Source organism: Nannobrachium achirus, assembly GCF_963921795.1.
Source record: "Nannobrachium achirus genome assembly, chromosome: 22".
NCBI classification, from domain to species: domain Eukaryota; kingdom Metazoa; phylum Chordata; class Actinopteri; order Myctophiformes; family Myctophidae; genus Nannobrachium; species Nannobrachium achirus.
In genome coordinates, this window is record NC_137829.1 from 24,141,572 (window position 1) to 24,163,147 (window position 21,576).

The window sequence follows — 21,576 nt, forward strand, 5'->3', positions numbered from 1 at the left end:
AAATGGATTTAATTCCACGCCGTTTGAATTTTGTATAGAGGAGGTATGCCTCACAAGACATCTAGGAGCATAGAGGCATGACAAAGTTATGGGAGCCAATTCCCATATGGTCGCTTTCCTCTATATTACAGATAAGCCGTTTTCTTTTTCTCTTTCCTTTGTCATTTTACTGTGCATGGGTGCATGTCTGGGAGAGTTCAATTTCAACCCACCAGCCCAGGGACACATACAAAAAGCAATGAGCTATCTGGAATCTGAATGTTTACCACTGTGTCTATGGGTTGTGAGTTTGGTGGCAAAATACATCAAATAGCTGGTGCTGCTGGCTGCTAGGAGGGCAAATTAGCTAGCGGTAACAATGATTCAAACTGGCAGGGCAGGATGCTTCCTGAGAATCCCCAAAGCCTTTCATCATGTGGAAACATGTTTTCCTGTTAGCTTAGTGAGTGTGCATGGCTGTGCGTACCTTGTGTGCATGCATGTTATGTACCTTGCTGAGAGCGTGCGTTATGTGTGTACCTTGCTGAGCATGTGTTGTACAGTGTGTGTGTGTGTGTGTGTGTGTGTGTGTGTACCTTGCTGTCGAAATCGGAGGTGTTGACACAGGCTTTGATGACGTAGAGTAGTGAGTCCACGAGACCCTCGCAAGTACGCATCTGTTTCCTGGCCTCCTCACCAGCCGAGCTTAGGTTCCTTTAAAACCACACACACACACAGATCAGCGTTTGTCAATAGAAAACAGTCAGTCTGAAATGTACATAAACAAATGCACAAATTGAGAACAGACCTTGTGTGTATGCGATTGTGTGTGTGTGTGTGTGTGTGTGTGTGTGTGTGTGTGTGTGTGTGTGTGTGTGTGTGTGTGTTTCCCAGCGCTGGAGTGTGCGCCGCTGTGCGGTGTGGGTTTTACTATCTAAATGCTCCATCCATAATACATGAGGTGTGTGTGTGTGGTCGGACTGAAGTCATTATAAGAGCTTTGCTGAGTAAATGAGAAACTAACTGAGCGTGTTCATATTCTCTCTCTCTCTCTCTCTCTCTCTCACACACACTCACACACACACACACACACACACACACACACACACACACACACACACACACACACACACACACACACACACACACACACACACACACACACACACACACACACACACACACACACACACACACACACACACAAAGCTCAATCGACTGTTATCAATTAGGGACTGAGCTCCATATTGAGCACAATGTCTTCAAAGGAAAAGGCCCCATGGGACTGATTGACTGGCTGGCTGGCTGGCATAATGCATTGTCCTTAGCACTAGTCCTGCACTAGACTAGCCTGTTAAGCCCTGAGAAATTACGGCTTTAAAATAGAGGACACCAGTCATCACTAGTCATCAGATAAACAAGATCTGGAGTATAAGGACCAATGAAATTTGATGTCATGATGCATGATGTTCAGTACTACTACAAACTACCTTGACCAGATAAGTAGGTGAGGTTGGATGTTGGATGTAAAATACTTTTGATAGAAAACTATTAGTACAAAACTATTGAGACTTTGTGGACATCCATGAAGACTGCCTGCCTGCCTGCCTGCCGATTAATCAAAACATGAAATATTTCATCGTTTGCTGAGGCTATTGCGCTGGTATTGATTACCAATGGCCGTTCCATTGTTTGAAAGTTTGAAAGTATTTGACCAACATCATTCTCAAACTATCCCAAAACAACTGATGTGCAGTGACCCCATTTCCCTCCAACAGGAACGTTTTTTAACGTATTTTATTTTTACCTTGAAAGGTTTATTTAGCAGATTAGCACTACTTGTGAGAAGATCAATTAACAGTTTCGAACCTGGCATCCCTAGTTTGTGTAGGATTATAGGTGGACATTTACAAATATTTGGGGGTTAATTTTTCATGATGGTTCATAGGTGTGTCTCAAGGACACATACTGTATACAGCTGTCTAAAGAAAATGTGAATATTGTGTAAAAAAGCATTGGAAGCAGCAGATGCCATAGCATCCAAAATCATCACTGACTGAGGAAATCTCACACTGGACTGACATTTGACATTTCTCTAATTGTTTTGAGTGGTCTTGTGTAATATTGTAATAGTTTGAGATATGGATTTTTGATTTTCATGAGCTTTATGCCATAAAAATTAAAACAAAAAAAGGTTTTGAATATTTCTTTGCATTGCAATATATCTAGAATATATGGAAGTTGAAAAGGAAAGGAAAATAATGAACCTTTCCCACAATATAATTGTTTTTTTGGAGACAAAGCTGTATGTGGTTGCAAAAAGATGCAACTACTCCAACTGTCCACAGTGGGGTGCTAGTGGCCAGCCAGAGTGTACAGGTGGCTGTACCTCAGACAGCCCGAGGTGTTCCTAAGCACCAAGGAGGAGTGGAACTTCAGCTTGTGGTCATCATCGAAGGTGGAGCTGCTCCACCCAGAGTGAGGGATAATCACAGTGTTGGTCATGGTCGTTAAGGCGTCCCGAATGATTGTCATCTTTACAGAGTCACATGACGACAGGTTCCACAGCACCCCTGTAAAAGACACGCACGCGCGCACAACACACACACACACACACACACACACACACACACACACACACACACACACACACACACACACACACACACACACACACACACACACACACACACACACACACACACACACACACACACACACACACACACACACACACACAATTAACATGCAGGTAGGCACGTGGACGCATACCATCACATTCACAGATACATGGCACATGCACACAAACGCATGAAAGTTGGGGTCATAAACCCCTCAGCAGTTAGGATAGCTCAGTGGAGATGCCAACGAGGAGGTCATTTTACAGCTGTGTGTGTGTGTGTGTGTGTGTGTGTGTGTGTGTGTGTGTGTGTGTGTGTGTGTGTGTGTGTGTGTGTGTGTGTATTGTACACACACAAACTGAACCCTGGGGAAAATAATACTCCTCCAAAATGAAACCAGTCTTGCAGCATACATGCGTCCAGGCATCTGCATCAAATAGCATCTTAGCAGAATATCCCCCAGGCGAATATTATTCGCTTGAAATGAAAAAAGAAAAGAAAAAGCGGGGCAAAGTTCCATATGGTGTTGGCTCAGACATTTTGAAATGAAATATGAATAATGCAAAGTCTCCCCAATAACATGTCATCATTTCATTCACTTTCCCAATGCATTTACAGTAACCACTGACAGTCGCATACAATCCAGACAGCCTTTGAATGCTGCATCTGTGAAGGATTAGCCAGCATGTAGCATGTTCTTCTAATTGGATGGCACTGGCTTCTCGGCTGATAGCGAGGCTCAGGCAGGCAGGCAGCCTCCTGCCGGGCACCAGTAACCTTGGAAGGTGCTAATGCTGCTGGAGCTCAGATGTGTACTGCACACAGGCACAGCTACAGAGCTAATCAAGAGTGCTGCCACAGCACAAAATGAAAGAACGACACGATGATCTCTCTGCACACTCCGCGTGCTTTTTCGAAAGAGAGTGAGAGAGAGAGAGAGAGAGAAACAGATCTCGGATTTTGCCCTTCCTTCTACTGCAATTGCCGACCTGGTCTTGTAAATACAGAAAGTATAGCATGACTCCATGGGTGGAGGCAAATGATTGCATTGTACTTTGTGTGTGGCTGTGTGTGTAGTGTACGTGTCTGTTAGAGAGAGATCCTAAAGGAAGTGTAGCCTTCCTTCACTGTCCTCTTTCAACCTCAGCATTTATTTCCTCTCCACTCTCTCTAATTAAACCAATAGAGATGATAAGAGTCCCTAATGTGGCTCAGGGGCCCCATTCAGACCCAGTGCCAACAAGATGCCCGAGACAGACGGGTATCTGTGGGCCAGGCAGTGCCTCTTCCAGAAATCTAATCTATTGGCGTTGATTTCAGTCGCCATTATGCCTATTTGCACTTCATCAAAGTGCTTTAAAAACCAAGAGAAACAAAATCCCTTAAATGAGGGCGAAAAGCTTTTGATTCATAGACTTCATTTTGACGAGAATATCAAAACAGAAAGGAATGCCACTTGGCTCTCTTCAGTTAACATGCAGCATGTGCCTCTTATCTCTGCCCAACAGTGGTGTGTGTGTACATGTGTAAGTGTGTAAAGGGCTGCATGCCGAGGCACTAACAACAGCACAGCCCAACGTCTCCACTCAGGCTGTGGGATTCATTTCAATCAAACCTCTCAGATGTGATAGAGTCCTGGCCATGACACTGGCGGTCGACTGTACCGTCGCCTATGTTCACTTTTCTCACACACAGGGGGCCTTTAGGAAGGCTGCCCTAAAACAGAGCTGCTAATGCAGTGATAACACCACAAGCCTCTGTGCAAAAACACTCAGGCTAACTGGCCTATTTTCCCAGCTGTTATCAATTAGTCCTTTAAAAGATCTTCCAGTCCATACCGCCTTTTAAAAACTCAACTTGGGACAAACAAACTGTCCTGCTGCATCTGCTGCTAGTGGAGAATGTTGCATGTGGGAGACAGATCGATCGGCAGACAAACTTGCTGGAAGTGTGACTGACAATGTGTGCGGTGCTACACCAGCATTAGCCAGTAGCCACACGTCACATTTGACAGCCAGATGGAGTAAAGCTGTGTACAAGTGTTTATGCCTGAGAAAGTGTGTGCGCGCGCGCGCGCGTGTGTGTGAGTATGTTGTACAATGGTACTTTGGCCCAAGGTAAACATTGTGACACTAGAAGCAATAGCCTGCCCCAATCTAACCTCTAGGAGGAGGGTGGAAGGAGGGGGGGTGACGGGGTCCAGAGAGAGTTAGAGATATATTGGGTTGGTTTGAGTATCTCCCATAGCCACAGAGGCACTCATCCGGCAAAATAACTATATTCTAGGAATAATGCAATGTTCAGACAGCTCGTTATGCAGCTACTGTCTGATGAAATTAAATGAAATGGAAAAGCCAAGATTCTATTACTTTTCAGCTTGAGGTGGCTGAAGTCAGGTCACTTCAAGGGCATTGATTGGCTAAAGGTAGAGTGTGTCCAGGCATGTGATTGGCTAGGAGTCATGGGTCATCATGTAATTAGTTCAGCACTGCAGTAGTACCAACGGAGCACGTGCAGATTTAAATGTTTCCTTCCTACAAACATTTTCCCGTCAAGGACCTCCAAATTGTATTTGACCGTGAAAAAAAAGCAACAGTGTCTACTCAATTTGAAAAAATGTACATTTGATTAAAGTTTCTACTTTAACTGTATAAGCAAACAAATCAAAGTAAACACAAATACCTTTCTGATAGGTAGTCCTATTCAACAATAAAATCGACAAGCTCAAAATTGCAAAGCAGTGTGACTGTGTAGATCTGCTATTTATGAAAGAATTTGAAATAGGGATGCTAGCAGTGATGGAAAAAGTACTCACATTCATTACTTGAGTAAAAGTATCAATACCGCAATATAGAGGTAAAAGTCCGGAATTCAAAATGCACTTGAGTAAAAGTATGAAAGTGTTGGCATCAAAATGTACTTAAAAGTACCAAAAGTAAAAGTACAACATGTTTAAAAATAGCTATCTACAAGCTCGCAATGCGACACGTTGTGAGCTTGTAGATCGGCTATTTTCAAATAGCCACGGTATAAAATGGGGCTAAAGTGGTAATGTATGATTTATAATATTGTAATTTATATCTGTAAAGTAACTAGTAACTAAAGTTTTCAAATACATGTAGTGGATTAAAAGTACAATATTTTGAATCAAGATCTAGTGGAGTAGAAGTAAAAGTATTGGAAATTGGAAATACTCAATTAAAGTACAAACACCTCAAAATTTTACAAAATTGTACATTACTTAAGTAAATGTAGCCTACTTAGTTACTTTACACCACTGGATGCTAGGTTGAAAGTGGTTCAAGATGGGGACACATCGGCTGTATAATTGCGGATCAAAAAAGTCAATTACTGGCCAATATATTGGTCTGGCTCTACTGTGTGTCCATTGGTGTATTTGGACGGTGAATGCAGAGAGAGGCTAGATGACAATCAGCAAGCTGTTATGTATGGCAGAGAATGAAATGAGGCTTTGCAGAGGCTGTGGCGTGTCTCGCTTCAGGACCTGCACTCTGTTCCAAACACTGAGCCTAGCTCGACGGGGTTTATTTCCCTACAGGCCATCCACAAATACACACAAAACAAGGTTTGTCCTTTGGCTAATTGCCAAAACATGCCTCTTCTAACTGCGACCAAGGACTATATAGCAAAAGTAAGAGCAGGAAACTACTCACACTGCAGAAATGTCACACAGTCACAGTCAGACTCTCATGGGCAAAATGAAATCCCAACTTGATTAGGTGGGTGGTTATGTTTGTTGAGAGTGAAGCGATGATAAGAGCTGGGTTCATTTGGACAAAGGCTTCCACAACATTGAGAGAGAGAGAGAGATATCTTTGAGTGTGCGTGTGAAATGGAACACAAAAACCTTAAACTTAGACTACTAATCAGTGTGTGTCTTCATTGAGTAACCTGGATAAATGAAAAACTGTTTTACTCCCTTCGATTGTACATATTTTGTTTTGATTGTATTGTATTGTATACACTTCTGCTTTGGCAATGTACATGTATGTTTTCTCATTCCAATAAAGCACTTTGAATTGAAAAATTATGTGTGTGTGTGTGTGTGTGTGTGTGTGTGTGTGTGTGTGTGTGTGTGTGTGTGTGTGTGTGTGTGTGTGTGTGTGTGCACGCGCGCGTGCGCGTGTAAAAAATATGCTTGGCTGGAGGGTCTCACACACATGCCCTCCACTGACATATATGGCCCTCTGTACTGGCCAGGTGTACCGTGCTTAACAGCTGATGACAGCGCAGGGTTGCACAAACTTTTGATCTCGGGTGGGGGAGTGGGTGGGGGTGCTTGTAAGGACAGTGCAATAACAACAACAACAACAACAGCAGCAGCAGCTGAAAGCGGCAGGGCCTGAGAGTGTGTGTCACATGTCCCCACAACATGACCCCCTGACCTGCTGGAGCTCTGACAGGCACAGACTGCTCCTGTAGCGAATGCTCTGTGGAACTCTTAAGAAAAGGGCTATTGATGCAGGAGCGACAGACAGCGTCTCGGTTAGGCTTGTACAACACCGATTGCCGCCTGAAGGCATGTTCAAATTTTTAAAGACAACAACGGCCCCAAACAAGCATTTTACAACGGGAGAGACAATGGCGGGGCACTGGGGAGTGATTTCTGTCTGTCTTAATTAGCACTCTAATGGTGGACACCCCTCATCAGCCAGCTGAAATCTATTCATGTGAATTGTTCTCATCGCCTGCGATTATCCAGAGGTGATGTGGCGGCACTGACCTTTTCCTAATTGGGGGGTCTCAAACTACCAATTAGCCACAGTTTGGCTACTGACTGGGGTCGGGGGGGGGGGTCACTGTCTACGACACACATCACTCTGTTCAAGTGGCCTTTGAAGGAGAGAAGAATTTGCCGTCATCGGCTAAGTTGGGCTTACAACCTGAAGCCTATCTGTCTTTAAACCGTTGCCTTAAAAGACTATGGCTGATTTGGGGGGAAAAGAGGAGCGATAATCAATGCAACTATGCTGAACTGACATTTTGAGGCGGTGACATTCCTCTTTCAAAACATTGCATAAACTTCGGCGAGCATGTGTTCCCTGGAAATGCCAGTCGATTATTTCTTCCTCTGGCATCTATCAAGCAAACAGAAACTTAATTGAAACAGGAGACCGGGGGGGGGGGGGTTGGGGGGGGGGGATTGCGATGCTACACTAGCACAACAAACAACAGCGTTGTGCTTCTTGCCCTGTGCTCGTGCTCCCGCTGTATTGTGTGTGCCTGCGGGGATTGTTGGGCTGTAATCTGAGACCATGTTAGAGTGAGGGAGGCCGGAGCCAAATGTGAAGTGCTGACTCAGGCACCTGGGAGCCAAGCGTCTTGGCTTGGCTTATTTTCTGTAACGCTCCACCCCAATCCTGAACAACTCGGATTTACACGCTGTTTGCAGAGCTCAGACAACACACAAACACAACAGAACTGCAAAGCACGGCATGTTGGGAGAGAGCGGGAAAGAGGAATGGGGACGTCAAGGACAGTGTTTTTAGTTTTTTTTCCTTCAGCCAGAGTGACCGCAGACTCTCTGTGTATTTCACAAAATGAGAACAATACTGCTTTGGAAAACCAGTGTCATTTATTTGCAGCAAGCTCCCTAAGTCAATTACTGAAAATAATATATGAGCAATAAGAAAGACAGTAGTATATAAAAACTTATAGCATAGAAAATAAAGTATGAGCCATTGGTTATTACTTCACCATGGAGCTCTTATTTCTTAAATGCACTCCAATAATACCACTATTACAACCCTGGTACCGCATAAGATTTAGTCCAGACCATATACATTACAGCTAACTATGACAAACTCAAAGAGCTATGAGACAGATATGAGAATCAGGATTCATGACCCTCTCGCTAAATCGTGATGGCTCCGTCCTCCCCCTAAACTGCCGGCAGCCCCCCTAATACTTGCACTTCTACGAGGTTAATAATTCAGTCATCCCCTGCCCAGGTTGCATAACGCTGCCTCCCATCCTCCTGAAGCGCCCCGCGGGCGGAGCTCTCGAGTAGGATGTGGGCACAGGCCTCTGAATAATGCAACAGTGAGATGGTGCTGGATAGCTGTGCGCTGGAATGCGACCTCACTTCACTTCCCAGTGCCAGCGCCAGATGGAAACGCATGATACGATACAGAGTGGTGACACGGTACAGAGGTTCCACATGGGTTTAGGAAACAACGTGAACACTGTACACACTTATTCATATTCAAAGAGGAGGAGAGGGCACAGTGACATAGCTCAGAATGCATGCTTAACAGATACACATGCATGTTTTGTGTACACACAAGCAGTGGTGTAAAGTAACTGAGAACAACAACATATTTTAGGTATTTGTACCAATTTACAATACTTTTACTTCAACTACATCCCGGATCCAAATATTGTACTTTTACTGCACTACATGTATTTGAAAACTTTAGTAGATTTTGATTATTACAAAACATACATTAACCACTTCAACCCTATATACATTTCGGCAATTTCAAAACAGCCAATCTTCAAGCTCGCGGCGCACTGTGAGCTTGTAGATCTGTTATTCTCAAACGTGTTTTATACATTTGAATACTTGAAATGGGACATTCTGCATAATGAGTACTTTTACTTTTGGTAGTAAGTACATTTTGATATCAATACTTTTGTACTTTTACTCAAGTACATTTTTAATTCCAGACTTGTAACGGAGTATTTCTAAATTGCCATATTGATACTTTTACTCAAGTAAAAAAATATATATTTTTCCCACCACTGCATACAAGGACATGGGCATTGGGCACGCACTCGCACACACAGATGTACAGGTACAATCGGCTCTTACACTCTCACACACGTCGCCATCATGCGGGCATTCTTACCCGTGACAAGTTCCCGTACTTCTGCGTCCACAGTCTTCCTCAGCAGGCGGAGCAGGGCAGGGATGCCTCCTGCGTTCTTCACGGCGATCTTGTTGTCGTCCATAGCCTTGCCGTAGACCAGGTTCCTCAGCGCTCCGCACGAGTTCCTCTGGATTTCCAGGACCTTGTGGTCCAGCAAGTCCACCAGGTGTTTGATGCCCCCCAAACGGCACACCTGGAGACGGGGTTAAACCAGAGCCATGAGTTCACAGTACACCGGTATCGATGCGGGGAACAGAGCCCAGACTGCCAACGCAGCGGTTTGGCCATCCAGACACCGCAGAGAGTTGAAGCGCAGGAGATAAAGGTCTGGACGGTAATTCAGAATCAATACTGTAATCTCAAATAAGGAATTGGGCATAGATTAAGTGGGAATATAATTTATATATATTTTAAAAAGGTTCCCTTGAACTTCCCCAATAACGAGTGAAGGCAAGCATTTATTCTTGTGAGAATTCACTCACTCACTCACTCACACTCTCACACACACGCACGCACGCACGTGCACGCACACACAGAGGATTTATTCACACAACATTCATGTTATTTGGAAAATGCAATGTAAGAAAGCAGTGAAGCAGATGCTGCCATTATAAATAAATAAAACAAATTTCTATAAAATTGTGTGATATGAATAGATTTCAGTATGTTGACATTTGGCAACCTGAGAATAAGAATCACATTGCTTATATCTACAAAACAGACATTTGAACTGACCTTATCAAAATCCAATATAATTTTCTTGGAAAGGCATTAAAACTGTCTACATAAAATGTGGCGCATAAAGGTGCATTAAAAAACAAGGCTGTAACGATGTGTGCGTGAGCGTGTGCATGCATTTGTGTGTATGTATATCTGTGCCTTTGCGTTCATCCGCTGGGTGGGGGGCTTTTGCATTCACTGAGCATCCTATTTTGTGTGTGCGTGCGCGTGTGCGCGTGTGCGTGCGCATATCATCATTTGTGTGTCAGTTTGTTTGCGTTTGCAGCCATTCTCAGTATTCTACGAATGCGGTGAGGACCCTGGTGACTCTACTTGAGATCAACCCCCCAGTCTTCCTTCTTTCCAGCAGACCACTCCGGAGGCAGCACCAGTTCCCTGCTGAACCATGATATCCCAGAGGAAGCCCGCGGAAGAGACCGAGTGGCCGCCTAGCCTAGGTTTACAGTCTTCAATGCACAAGGATAGATGCTACAAATGGACCTCCACACGCTGGCTACTGATGAATAGAAATTTAAGGGGAGGAGGGGAGGTGGTTGTGGTTGTGGAAAGGACCCTCAAGCACTAAATAATGGGTATTGATCAGTGCGCTCAGTAAAGATAGAGCATAGCGGGAAGTGCAGGAGAGGGGTTGAGGACGGTGTTGGGGAAAGGTTAGGTGGTTACTGATGTGTGTACTGATGAGAGAGGTGCACAGTCAGAGAACATTTACCCACCTCAACCTTGACTCGGTTATCGCCGTAGCACAGGTGCTGCAGGTAGGCGGCTGCATTGGCCTGCACCGAGGGGAACTGGTGCTGTAACATGTGGATCACCTCAGGCAGCTCCGGGTCTCGCCACGCAAACTCCCTGCAAGACAAAAAGCCAGGGCACGGAGGAGGTTATCAGCATGACAGCAGAGACAAAACAACCAAGTTCCCTCCCTGCACCGACTCCCCCACATTGGCAAGCCTTGCACCCTGTCCCAACCTCTACCCTCCACCAACCTTAAAAAGTCAGCTCTGCAGTGCCGACCCATGCATGTATATCCCAGGAAATTATATTCGTATCCTGTTATATATTACATCCCACATGCGTTACAGTTGAATTATTGCTGTTCCTCCACACAGGTTATTAGAAAAAAAAGGGGAGGGAATTTTACTTCAGACATTGGGAGGTTCAGGTACATGGAGGAATATTCAGGCTGGACAGTTATGTACTGTTAGGAGAACGCTGTCTTACCGACAAAAGCTGTCCACATGGAAGTAGTGCTGCATATCTACTGGAATGTGAACTGTGTATGTTTCTCTATTTGGTCCCATGGTTTGATAATGGGGGAAATGCTGATGTCTGAAGAGGGAGCGAGAGAGAGAGTAGCATCAACATATCCCAGGCAAACGAACAGAAATGGATGTATTGACGTTTTAACGTGTGGGCAGATATTCTATTGCCCTTGTATGGAGCATGAGCCTAGTCCACTCAGCTCAGCTCCTTCAAAAGATAATATCCAAACAACCTTTTGGCACAAACACCCAACAGAGCAAGTACACTGCTGAATTTCCCCTCACAGGAATCTTTTTGAAACTACATATTCTTAGGGACCTTTTAGTATGATATGCTTCCTCAAATGCCGACATTGGAGCTGTGTCAGAAATCACTCACTACTCACTATGTACTGTAGTGAACTATGTAGTGAGTTCAACAGTTTGTAGGACTGTCCAAATGCATAGTGAGAATTATTATATCCTATGTAGTGGAATCATGGTATTGCACAACACATTGTGAAGAGTAGTGTACAACAACCAACTAACCAAGCACTATACCAGTATGTATTGTGCTGAAAGAAAACAGATGAGGAGAGAGCGCATCATAACCTGGTATGTTTTAACTGTGTGGCAGGCTGGCAGCAATTACAAAATTAATGGCAATCCATGTTTTTCATTGTTCAGATGAGTTTACTACAGTATAGTCATCGACAGAGAACTCCCTAGAAAGTGAGTAAGGACGGGAGTAGTGAAAGACTCAATGTTTTCAGACACAGCATAAACTATAAAATCCTAAATGTTGACCCTCATTGGTCCGTTTGGATTCATTTGTACACTCTGTTAAATTAACACTAGGGATTTTACTGTGTAGGACATCAGTTCCCCCGCACTGTCCTCCCCTGGACTGGTGTTACCACTCTACACTAACATACAGAACTGTGAACAGAGCTCCTGATGTGCAAGGTCAGGAGTTTACCGCTAAGTCAACGCTGACCCCCACTTCCACCCCTTCTCTCTCTACACTCACACATGGCTATGTGACAGGAACAGACGCAGCACTTCAGTGCATGTGAGAATCCATTGTAAAGTGTCCTGACGTAGTGTGGGCAAGCTTAATGGCTAAGGCTGTGGATGGCTCGCTGTTTGAATAGTAAGAGGACACCAGTGTTGACCCAGCAGAATAGAGACGCCTTGTAAGCATAAGTAGTGCTCATGGATGGCTGATTCACGCTACACCACACCGCACTGGCTGCTGATCATTGACTAAATCCCCTGCCCGCTTAGACACACTAACATTTTAATTGTTTTCCCTTACCTCGGGTCTTTCTGTATGCTGTCTATGGAGGGCGAGCGGGTGGCGCCGTCGTCCATGACGATGGCCTGGCGGGTGTAGCTGGGGTCGGGCGGCCGGTACTGCGCCGAGCGGTAGGGATCGGCGTAAGTGGCCGCGGCGTTGAGAGCATAGTTGCTTCTTTGGTAGGTCATGGCACTGCGCTGGCTGGAGGTCCTCTGGAGGCTGCCAACACCTAATGCCGTAAGAGGTACAGTAGGAAAAGAAAGGAAAAAACACCCAAATAAAACCTCCACAGTGAAACTTAAGGCAGGAGTAAGGACACCCGCAAGCAACACTGACCAACCAGCAAGGGTTTGTGTTGTCACTCAGACCTTTTCAGCTAAACTCAATACAGGGCACACGAGTAGTGCGCCTCTGTGGAAAATACACACACTCACGTCTGTTCTGAGAGGCGAAGCAAATTCTGCCGGTCTGGAACCAATTAATGATGAGGATAAAACGCAGCTCCCATGATGCCGCGGTGCAAAACTCTCCCTTCTTCAAAGGCCCATTTGCATTGTTGTTTGTTTTACAAGGTAGAGCTTAACCAGTGGGATCCTGCAGGTTTACAGAAGGGGGCTGGTGGCCTCAACCAGCAAGATGATGCACAACAATCCCTTCTTTATCCCTCAAACTCACGCCTCTCTCTCACTGCTTTCCAATCACTGTTGTAGTCTCAGGCCAACTTTGTCCTGTGCGGCAGTGCAGCAACAGTAAACCGAAACCGGTCTAAAGGCAGACAGAGACACAGTGACTCCCTACAGGTGGAAGGAAGCCATCCCAAAAACAAACATGCAGGATATGTTTCCGCAGCCACACGGTCAAACATCATATCTGAGAGCATCTCCCGTCTGCCATCTTCCAATGTCTTCTATTTTCTCTCATTCCTCTCCTCCGAGAGATAACGTGACCTAGCAGCGATGTCGCGCACACGTACACAGTACACACACACACAAGCTGGCGTAGCTTCCCTGCTCCCTGGAAGCCACGTGATTGTGAGGCAGCGTGACTGCTGCTCTGGTCAGATCGCTATCTACCGTCAAGCAGAGACTGGGCATGTGCGTATGAAGGCTCACCCCCTACGAGAAAGCAAGACGTCAACAAGCAGCCCTGCTCCAAAAAGACCATTTCTCACATAGGTGCCCTTCTGTGCTTGGCACTGAATGGCACTGCCCTGTGATAGGAGGGTATGGCGATTTTGTGTCTCAAATTTTAGGGAGCTCGTAAATGGCAGTAATCCTACGTAGAGTGAGACTAAATAAAATTATATGTGTCGCTCAGTTTTGCCAAGGTTATGTGCTTACGTCTGCAGTTTAATAACAGTGCTTGCAATTTCCCAAGCAACACCAGGCCAATTCCTAAAGATATAAAATTTGATTTGATCAAACATTTTCAACTCCCATGGTGGGTGAGAGGTGGTGGGCAGAGTCACAAGATATATAGTACATTGTTCTCTTTGCATTCAAGACATCGTTGTGGGCCAAGGATCAATATTTTCATTTAACATAAAAATTGCACTCCCACTCACATTAAGGGAGGGAAAAAGTACAGCACTTTCAGCTTCCAGGGGAAGATAAAGTATGTATGGACCCTGAGCGAGGGAAAATGGCCCTTTCATTTTAAACCATAACAAAGAATGTTCCGGGATCAAATTGGATTTTCTTTTTATTATTATGAGGTATTTTTCTTTCTTACAAAGACTCCACACTGCATCCATGCAACCCATCCCATCAATACAGAGTAAACACACCGTGGGGTCGGTTCATCACAGCATCAATAGCATTTATTACTGGACTTATATCGTGTGAGGCACATCCACCAGTGTGACGGAGGAGAGGCTAAATGAAGAAAGTGTGTGTGTGTGTGTGTGTGTGTGTGTGTGTGTGTGTGTGTGTGTGTGTGTGTGTGTGTGTGTGCACAAGGCAATGTCCACGCCTGGCGTTACTGTATACATTATGTATGCATGTCAGTGGCGATGACACTAGGAACCTTGGATCCAGACAGAAAGCAAACACCCAAGCGGTAAAACACTCTCCAGATCGTACACCAAGTCTTGTATTAACCATGGAGTGCTCCTCTAAAAGAGAGGCCACTAAAGACCTCATGGCTGTCTCTTTGCTAAAGCCATCGTCTACCAGTCCACTTCACATCTCTCTATGTGCTCTGCTGTGGAACAGCAAGCGACAGCGTAGCCACGACACTTGTAGGATTGAGCCAGTAAGAGCAATTGTATTCAAAGAAAGAAAAAAAAAATCTTTATTGATTGTTGTTCTGTATTGTAGATACCTTTTGTTGTGTTTACCATGTGGCATGTTCCAGATCTATCTCGGAATTGGGTTAAGGTAAATAGGCAAGGTAAATGTATTTATAAAGCACCTTTCAAAACAAAAGTTAAAGACGGCTTGTGCAGAAGATGAAGCTATTGAATGAAGGGGGCACACTAGTTTTTGACTGTATCTTAAATTTTGTTTGTATGTATTGTGAACTAATAAACTATGCAGATCCATCTAAAAAATACATTGAATATTGTGTAAAAATGTAAAAAAGCATTGCAGATGCCAAAGCACCCCAAATCATAACTGACTTTGGAAACTTCCCACTGGACTTCAAGCAACTCTGACTTCAGAAGGTTGACATTTCTCCATTATAAATCCTTGTTTTGAGTGATCTCGTGTAATATTGATATTCATGAACATATTCATGTTTTAACAAAAAAAAGGTTTGGAATAATTCACTGAATGTGCAATGTATCTAGAATATACTGTATGAAAGTTTCAAGAACATTTTCAAGACAATTTACTTTTACACAATATTATATTTTTTTAGATGGATCTGTATATCAGCTATATACTTGATTCAATGGCATCCCCATTTTGGGCATGAATATCGGATCCAAGATTTTCAGAATGTATTAATTATATTCATTATTTTAAATATCAAGAAAAAAAACGATGCGTTATGAGCACTTGGATTGGCTATTTTCGCTATTCATCTAGGCCTTAAGTGGGTGGTATGTTGCACGAAAACAAAGGAACCACACTTACAAATCCAAATGGTGTGTTCTAATGACTTGTGTGCCATTTTGCGCCAAGTCATAGTCGAGGTGGGGACGCTGTGTGAGCCTGTGAGGGTCTATTGGGCGAGTGGTTTCTGTTCATTAGCAGACCTTTCTGCACGTTTGAAACCCTCTCCAGACTCAACACTTCAATTAAAGCAGTATGATTAAGACTGTATGGAGCTATAGGTTCACCTATTACGTTTAGAAACATTTCTCAGACGGTGTATAACATGGAAAAGCAGGACCGACCTGAAGCACTCCGATAGAGGGTGCCCTGTGGGCCGTGGTTGGGGCTGCGATACAGTGGGCCGTGGTACGTCCGGTCCTCATAGATGGGTGTGATGTGGCGTTCAGGTGACATGGCCGACCTCAGGTCCTGACCCAGCGGGCTGTGTTGGCTGGCATAGGAGCTCCGCAGTCCTGGAGATGGGAAGACGAGAAGACGGCGGGCAGAGTTAGCGAGCCCAAACAAAACAACTGGTGAGTGTCTCTAGTTTGAAATGAAGGTTTTCATGGAGGTTTTCCACTGTTACATTTCCTTGATACAGGCAATGTACACTCACTCACTTGACAGTAAATCACTCTGGTTAGTATTAGGAGTGCCAACTGAATGACCAAAAATATTGATGCATGTCTGAAAAAGTAGATCAGTGACAAACAACGAAAACAGGAGAAGGAATGCATCGTAAGACATGTGGTGGTTGAAAAATGAATCTCAGTATGATGTTTGCATTGCAGACTGATGTCAATAGGGTTGCGACACTCGTGCCAAATATACACAGCAGTGATTCATCGCATGCGTGGGAACGCAGTGTAATGTGAAGTGTAATGAAACTAAAACACAGCAGTTTCCGATATCACCGTTTTAACTTGACAGCTCAACTGCAACTAAAGACTTAATTGAAATATATTTAGTGGTAATTTCTAATTGTATGCAACACTAAAGAGGCAGTTTATAGTTACTCCTCGTCTTCTCTCACTCCTTCTTTCCCTTCCAATAAGCAGACGGTTGTATTTCAGCTTTCCCCAGGAAATATAACTCAGGCAAATTGTTCATTTGCGCCTCTTGCATACAGAAAAGGAATGCTACACAGCTTTGAGTAACAAAGCAGCTTTATTCAAGTGTTAAAAGTAGTTTAAAGTTGGAATGCCACAGGCCTATTTAATCCTAAATAAAGATCATTAGGTATTACTGTTTATAAATCTGCATTTTTCTTCATCATTAAAAATACTGTATTTGACTTTTTAGTCTCACCAAAGCACTACTCTCCCTACCCATCCCCAACCAACCCAGATGGTGGATTACATAGAAAGAAGTTCCACATTCTCCTGACTATACATTTGCCGATTGCTGAGGTGCATTCACATCGAGCACGACAATTATATTTTTCGAGCGACTCAACTCAGTATCAAGTCAATTTGATGGGAAGTTGATGGTTCTGATATGTCCAGTCTATTCCTAATCTCCTGTTTGCCAGAAAAGCAAGCAGCTTATCATGGGAAAGCAAAAGTACACAGGCAATACATCCACACACACTTGAAAAATAAACAATTTTAAGTTTTTTTAACAGATATTCTTTCTTCTGGGGAGGGGGGGGGGGTCCCTGACTCCCTGGCACAAATACATATCATTTTGAGGGTGTTTGACATGAAAATATTTTAGATGTACTGATTTAGAAGTCATTTGTAGAATCGGCTTCTGGTACCAATGGGTTAAGAAACCTCAGCCCTGATAGGTTTATATCCCCATTACACCATAAGATAGACAGGGACGGGGACGAATTGGATAAGGAAGAGCAGATGTCAGGCAATGTGCAGCACAGTGAGTGAACAGACTGGGCTTCTGTTGTGAACCACATGTCCACCTGCCAGGGGTGGGAAACCCTAGAGAGGTGACTCCTTCAATTAAAACTGGCTGCCAAGCGGGTCACAATGACGACACGCTGTGGTGGCCAGTCTGTCTGACTCAGGACCAGGCGGTCCAGATGTGAAACAATAACACGGCCTGCGATGGAGTCGACGGCAACATCTGCTGCTCTGTGTATGGCAACATAAATCTGTTAGGAGGTTATTACCATGCACACGGCCCCAGAGCACAGAGGCTGGAGCTCTCAAGACCACGATAAAGCCCCCTGATATAAGCCTCGCCCTGGAAATATGATTCTGCCAGACTCATGCATATTGCTTTTGTGCGTGCCGTGTGCGTGCGTGTGAGAGAGAGTGTGAGAATATGGGAATTCTAAGTTGTTAAGGTCTGTTTTAAACATTCATAGAAGTTGGATAGTGTTATTTTGCACAAACTGTTCAATAACAGTGTCCCCCAGGAGTCTCTACTGGCCAATCTACAAGATTCACAGAATGATCATCCCAGAATAGGGACGCGATGGTTCATGTTCATTCTGTCCATTAGGCGATGGTATTTATAGGCTACTGATACAAATCAACATATTAACATTATTAACATTATAACATGAAATACATAATGCCCATTTTCAAGAAAATTTTAAACCATCACATTAGTTTTTTGTATTTGTAGGAAAGATGGATGATGGGCTAAAACGTTCTCTCAAATTAATTTATAGACCAGTGTTTAAAAATAGCTCATGATTACGCTAATCAAAACATAGCTTGTGATTATAGCAAGCTCAAGGACAATTCCAGGCCCAATGTGTTTCATAGTATTGCTTTAATAAGCTCTTTTTACATTAACCACAAATACTGGCACCATACTCACTGTAAATTGACAGATTTCTGAGGACAGATGGAAGTGTAAATGGAACGTGGACAGTGATCCCATCAAAGCTGAAGTAAGCCAGAATAATATAGAGTTTTAAGGACGATGACGACGTCAATGCAAGACAGCTGGGTTTCCTTTCCCTTGGCCTACCTAATAAGAACTAGATGAGACTTTTAAGTTTAGTTCGATTAAGTTCAGTTCGATTAAAACAGAACATGCTGTGCTTTTTGTGTATTTTGTTACAGTAAGTGCACTTTGCCACCAAATCTGAACCTCACATTTCTGAGCCCTAGTGGATCTGAGTACAGTTGGTAACCCATTGCCCACTGCTCATCTTACTAGGCTCCAACATCACTTTGACTATGTTCAGACTGGCATCCCACATTTTGGCCTGCCCTATACAGATTGGAATCAGATTTGTTTTAGTGTGAACAGCAAAAAATAAAACAATAAAACATCAGCTAATCAGATTTGAACCACATTCATAGGTGGTTTGTAATTCCATTCAAATCATATTCCCATAGGCATGTCTCAGTTTGGACACACAGACACAGAAGTCTTGCATTACACTTCTTCATACAGCGGTGTTGCTCACCGAAACAGACGATCTACAAACTCACAACACAGTGTCGTGATGCAAATGCAGTGAGATTGCAGATCTGCCATTTTCGGCGAGCAACACCATCATACACCAACAGAGCAACGGTTAAGCTCACGCCTATGTAAATATATCATTACCACAGCAGCCAATGAAGAATGGCTGACCTCAAAAAGGCGTTTGACACAGTAAACCATTCAATTCTACTGAATAAACTAAGGGCGATTGGTTTTGATAACACATCAGTAGACCGGATGAAATCCTACCTGGAGGGAAGAGAACAAATGGTTGACATCAACGGAACCATGTCCTCGTCCCTCCCAGTGAACTGCAGCGTTCCTCAAGGAAGCATTCTAGGGCTGTTACTGTTCCTCCTTTACATTAACCACATGAATGCTGCCTGTAACTGCAAACTGTTCCTGTTCGCTGATGACTCAGTGCTCCTGATCTCGGGAGAGGACAAATTGCAGGTTGAGGAAGCTCTCAGCTCAGAAGTCACCAAAATTCGTACTTGGCTTACTGACAACAAACAAACTGTCTCTACACCTTGGTAAAACAGAATCCATTCTTTTTGGGACCAGACATTCTCTGAGTGAGATAAATGTAAACAATTTCAAGGTCAAAGTCGATGACACAGTAATCCCTAGCAAGGAAGAGATTACCTATTTGGGCTCTATTCTTGACAAATACCTGTCTGGGGATAGCATGGCAACAATGGTGATCAAAAAAAAAATCTAAAAAGTAAAGAACAAGACTCCTGGGCAGAATCTCCACTTTTGTCAACAAAAGTGCCCTCAGGACTCTTGCTGGGGCCCTCATTCAGTCCCCTACGCTTACACCTCATGGTACTCCAACATCAAAAAAACACTAAAGACTAAGCTCCAAACCTCACAAAACAAACTGATTTGGCTACTTCTCGACCTGGGGCCCATGACCCATGTTTCTCCCACACATTTTGCTAGCCATAAGATGGCTCAGCGTTGAAGACAGGGTTAAACAACTAAAAATGGGTTTGACTTTCATGGTTTGACTTTCAGTACCCGCATATCTGACCAAACATCTCCAAAAAGTTAGCGACACCCACAGCCACAACACCAGAGGGAGCGCACACGATCTGATAACACAAACCCATAAGACAAATATGGGTAAATTCTCCTTCTACAACACCACCACCCAGGTGTGGAATTCCTTGACTACCTCCCTTAAAACATGTAGCTCGCTGGCATCCTTCAAAACTGCCCTGAGAACTCACCTTTCAGGAGGCCAGAGAAGGAGGTAGTTATCACTTCTCCCATAGACAGGCGAGAAGTGAGCACCCCCCCCCCCCCCCCCCCCCCCCTATACCTTAGCCCCACCCCCTGTCCATGAATTAAATACTGAATGCTTTCAACGTAAAAAAGACCGTACAAAGTCTTATTTGAGATGTTCCTTTTAGGCAGGGTGTTTAACTGTACTTGTACTGTACTACATTTCAATTGTATTGACTATACTTGTACAGTTCTCCATTTTTGTCTAATAAAATAATCAATCAATCAATCAATCAATCAAAAACCATGTCGTTGTCAATACACAAATCTGATCTGAACACTTGCAAATAACAGCGTGAACGGTCAGTTCTAAAGATCGTACTTGAGAAACTTATGGGATTGGCTGCAGTCTGAACAAAGCCCTAGGCTCCTGTCCAACTGCACGGATCCAAGCACAGACAGCTGCTCAAGACCAAGGCTTAACAGGCTAGAGGATAGAGAGGCCGTCTGGGAATCTGGGCCCCCCGGTCTGCCCAGTCTATGTACCGCAGTGTCCCTCCGAGCAAGACGCTTAACCCCCTAACTGCTCCCCTGGCGTCGTATTAATAGTGACCACTGCTCCTAATAGTTAGGATGGGTAAATGGCTGCAGAGGAAGAATTTCAGGTATGTGCAAACGTACCATGACAAAATACCCCGACAGCAACTAAACGAGGGATCCTCATCATGACACTATAACACAGAGGAAAGGAATAAATGAACATGTTTGCCCTGAGAGAGAGATCAAAGAGCCTCATGGGTGGTGGGATAAGACTGCTTTAAGGCACAGCCTGGGATATTGACCACAAGAGACCTGTGCCCTCATCCATACCCATGCACAGTGGACAGGTGAGCAGCGCTATTCTCTGGGGGCAGTGTTGGTCAAGGGACCCTGTAAACGGCCATCTGTAGACATGCATTCTAATGGTGAGCTGAGACAGAATACAGTATCGAACAATGGAGACTGAGCATCCCATTGGTCCGACAACGGTTAAGGTTAGGTTTAGGCATAGTTTTACTGAGGCTAGGTTTAGGGATAGTTTTATTAGTGTTAGGGTTAAGGTTAGGTTTAGGTGGTCGGACCAACAAG

The 21,576-nt window shown here is 44.1% G+C and overlaps 1 protein-coding gene across 5 annotated transcripts in view; it reads right to left on the bottom strand.

The window, feature by feature from the left end:
* The window catches only part of LOC308307341 (plakophilin-4-like), a 122,835-nt gene that overhangs the window by 14,886 nt on the left and 86,373 nt on the right, over positions 1-21,576 (bottom strand). For 3 of the 5 annotated variants that reach the window (XM_080752549.1, XM_080752548.1, XM_080752551.1), the window contains 7 exons: positions 16,116-16,286; positions 12,791-13,001; positions 11,453-11,560; positions 10,948-11,080; positions 9,473-9,686; positions 2,369-2,552; positions 576-693 (listed from right to left, as the gene is read on the bottom strand). In XM_080752549.1, coding sequence (XP_080608675.1) covers positions 576-693; positions 2,369-2,552; positions 9,473-9,686; positions 10,948-11,080; positions 11,453-11,560; positions 12,791-13,001; positions 16,116-16,286 — 1,139 coding nt within the window. The remainder of the gene's footprint in view (positions 1-575; positions 694-2,368; positions 2,553-9,472; positions 9,687-10,947; positions 11,081-11,452; positions 11,561-12,790; positions 13,002-16,115; positions 16,287-21,576) is intronic. The other 2 variants (XM_080752550.1, XM_080752552.1) reach the window with 1 other exon arrangement.